This window comes from Amblyomma maculatum, chromosome 5 (genome assembly GCF_055883805.1).
Source record: "Amblyomma maculatum isolate TAMU_Amacu chromosome 5, ASM5588380v1, whole genome shotgun sequence".
NCBI lineage: Eukaryota > Metazoa > Arthropoda > Arachnida > Ixodida > Ixodidae > Amblyomma > Amblyomma maculatum.
Genome location: NC_139348.1, coordinates 8,565,415 through 8,568,315, shown reverse-complemented (window position 1 = coordinate 8,568,315; position 2,901 = coordinate 8,565,415). Strand labels below are relative to the sequence as shown.

General features: G+C 48.1%; 1 protein-coding gene across 1 annotated transcript; it reads right to left on the bottom strand.

Moving 5' to 3' along the window:
* Positions 1-900: 900 nt before the first annotated feature.
* On the bottom strand, positions 901-2,901 carry LOC146187729 (uncharacterized). Its single transcript, XM_084603512.1, has 3 exons — positions 2,880-2,901; positions 2,063-2,482; positions 901-989 (listed from the first exon to the last, which is right to left on the bottom strand). The coding sequence occupies exons 1-2, from the start codon at positions 2,889-2,891 to the stop codon at positions 2,081-2,083; spliced, it is 414 nt and encodes a 137-aa protein (XP_084459638.1). The 5' UTR covers positions 2,892-2,901; the 3' UTR covers positions 901-989; positions 2,063-2,080.

Here is a 2,901-nt window from a genome sequence, read left to right as displayed (position 1 = left end):
GCTCGGAAACCTCACGGATTGAAATGGGAAGGAATGAAGGCACCGTTTATGAAGTGGGGTGGTGTACGATATGTCGTGTGGCCGTTCGTATATCGGAAAAACTGGGCGCTGTGTTCATGAGCGAATCGGGTAGCATGATTGAAACGTTGAAGAAAATAAAGAAGGACCAAATTCACCAAAACACTTGTGGGCCATGTTTTTCTGATGTGGGGATTTTGTGAAGAAGTAAAGACTCCAATAGAGCGAGAGACGAACACCACGTCTTTTGCTGCGCTATAGTGTATTGGAATCATGTACCAACAAGCCCAAAAAAACCACGCTACTGAAGTAAAGACACAAGAGCTAGGGAGTTAATTGAGCCATTTTTACCGATAAGAAAACAAGCATGTGTGTGTCAGTGATATATTTGTATACAAGGCTGAAAAGAGCTACGTCTGCCGCACAGTAGCATGTTAATATTGAATCACGGTGATATTGTGTGTTTGATGACTGTACATTTGCCTGTTTCCTTCCATAAAGCTGTTGTGAGTGGCGCTCTGTTCCGTTACCTTTCCGTGTGTGTTTTCGCGCCTTTACCATGAGCAAATATTAGACGCCGATTGCGCGGTATTTTTTCTGAACTATATGGATTAAAATGACTTGCTGGTTGCAATTTATTCGTGTCTAGCGGAGAGCGACCGCGCGCTTTCCATGCATGTGAACGGCGGTATACAGACGCGGTGAGCGGGTGGCGACCGCACCGAGGAGCGGAGGGAGGACAGACAGCCCCGAAGGCCGTACGAGACTGGCCGTGCCTGGAATTGGCCGAGAAGGTGACATAAAGCCTGCCATTTTTAAATAATCTGCTATCGCTGTGAGCGCAGCGCTGGATTCAACAAAAATGTTCACGAAGCCGTTGTTTTCCATAGCACGTATTTTATTTCTCCTTCACAACGACAAAGCCCCACGAGGCGCCTGGTGCCAATTTGAAGATCCTACTTCCCAGTCTCCTGAAAAAAAAAATGGTGGCTTACGCATCGACATCGCTAGAGCACACGAAAAGAAATCAACCCACAAAGAAGCCAGAGAACGATCGTCACAAATAATATGTGTCGACAGCCGAAAAACCCAGCTGGAGAAGTCTTTACGTAATGATAAATAAGGCTGGTCTGTTCACTCTATGGAATAGCTGCATCCTTTATCGGCATCCTATAAGAAAGAGGCGCATTCTCGAACGTCTTTTATCTCGCGTCAAAGCTGGCGTCAGCGACAAATCACGAGCATGGCAGGGTATGTCGGCCGAGGACTAACTGAACTGTGCCTGGTGCTACGTTCGGCAGTCAACTCCTCCTTTTTGTGAATAAGCCTGTCGGGATCCTTGCATTCGCGTTACACCTGGGCCACGCAGACCCGTCCGTACGGCTTGTTTAGAGCGGCCTATTATATGTGGGCGTCATACAGCTTACGTTTCCCACATAATTGGTTTTCGTTGCTGGAACGCATTAAACACCGCATCCCGACTGCTTCTCATGGCGGCAAAATCTGTTCTAGTTGGACCAGGCAGTGTGTAAAATTTCTCTGCTTTAGGGCTACTTCGCCAGTGAAGTGAACTTACTGAAGTGCCAGTTGCCTTTGTCAAGAGTAAAATAATTGTGTCCTTTAAGATTTAATGCTTGGACAGCTACTACGAACTCACTACTTCGAGGTCGAACCATTCAATGTTGGCAAGCATCTAGAATTTAAACTATTTTCCTCACTGCTGTTATTGGATGCTGACAGAGCTTAGAATAGCCTAACCCAATACTCACTTTAGTCGGATGCAACTCAAGCCTGCAGTAATCGCCACAATTCCTCCGCGACTAAGAGCAGCTACCTAAATGAACATCTAAGCATCAGAGAACTAGCTCAACCATGCCTCTGGCTTCCTTTGTTTAGTCAAATTTCAAGAACAGACTTTAGCGAACCTACCAACACTTAGCAATTGCTATTTTCTTTTTTAATGCGTCCTACCATAAATCCTAGTGGTCACTGCTTCAAAACCTTTCGAAGCGTAGTTCCTTTCGGGATACTTTTAGGTTCTTACCATTATTATAAATAACGCTTAACCATGATAGCCGTAGCCATGGCCATAGCCGTATCCGTGACCGTAGCCGAGACCGTAGCCGACGGCGACACCCTTGAGAGCCACACCATAGCCGTGTCCGTAACCGAGGCCGCCGTAGCCGTGACCATAACCGTGACCGTAGCCGTGACCGATGGCGTGCACGGAGCCATAGTGAGCCCCGGCGCTATAGCTGGGAGCGGCGTAGGTCTTGGTAACAGCAGCAACGGGGGCGGCAACAGCGACTCCGTGGCCATAGCCGTGGCCATATCCGCCGTAGCCAAGGCCGTAGCCGTGGCCGTATCCGCCGTAGCCAAGGCCGTAACCGTGGCCGTATCCGCCGTAGCCGCCGACAAGGCCAGCGCAGGCAACGGCCACAAGGCCCAGGAAGGCAACGACGGTCTGAAACAGATTGGAGCAGTTTCCGAAAAGCAGCGTGAGATTAATTCACGCTGCTCTAATAGAATATTCACACGTGGTGTCCAGAAAGTAATTCTGCGCATTTCTTAGGCAAAAGCGAGGAAGACGCGCCAGAGTAAATCTGTCAGTGGTGTTAGTTATTTTAGTCAGCAGAAAGTACTAAGAAGTGCACGCTGCGACCAACATGTATGCTTTTAAAAAGTCGACTGTTCCGATGACAGCTTCCACTCATTCATCGTTTTGTTTTCAGGCGCGGACTAAATCAGGGACACTAATCGCTTCGGTGACAAGAACACATTGCCGTTGAACGCAACAATTTGAGCATGCGAAACACTCTAGGCTAGTCAGCCTTCTCCTCTGTGCGCTTTGCTTAACTTACGAGGGTATTCATGGTGTTTGGA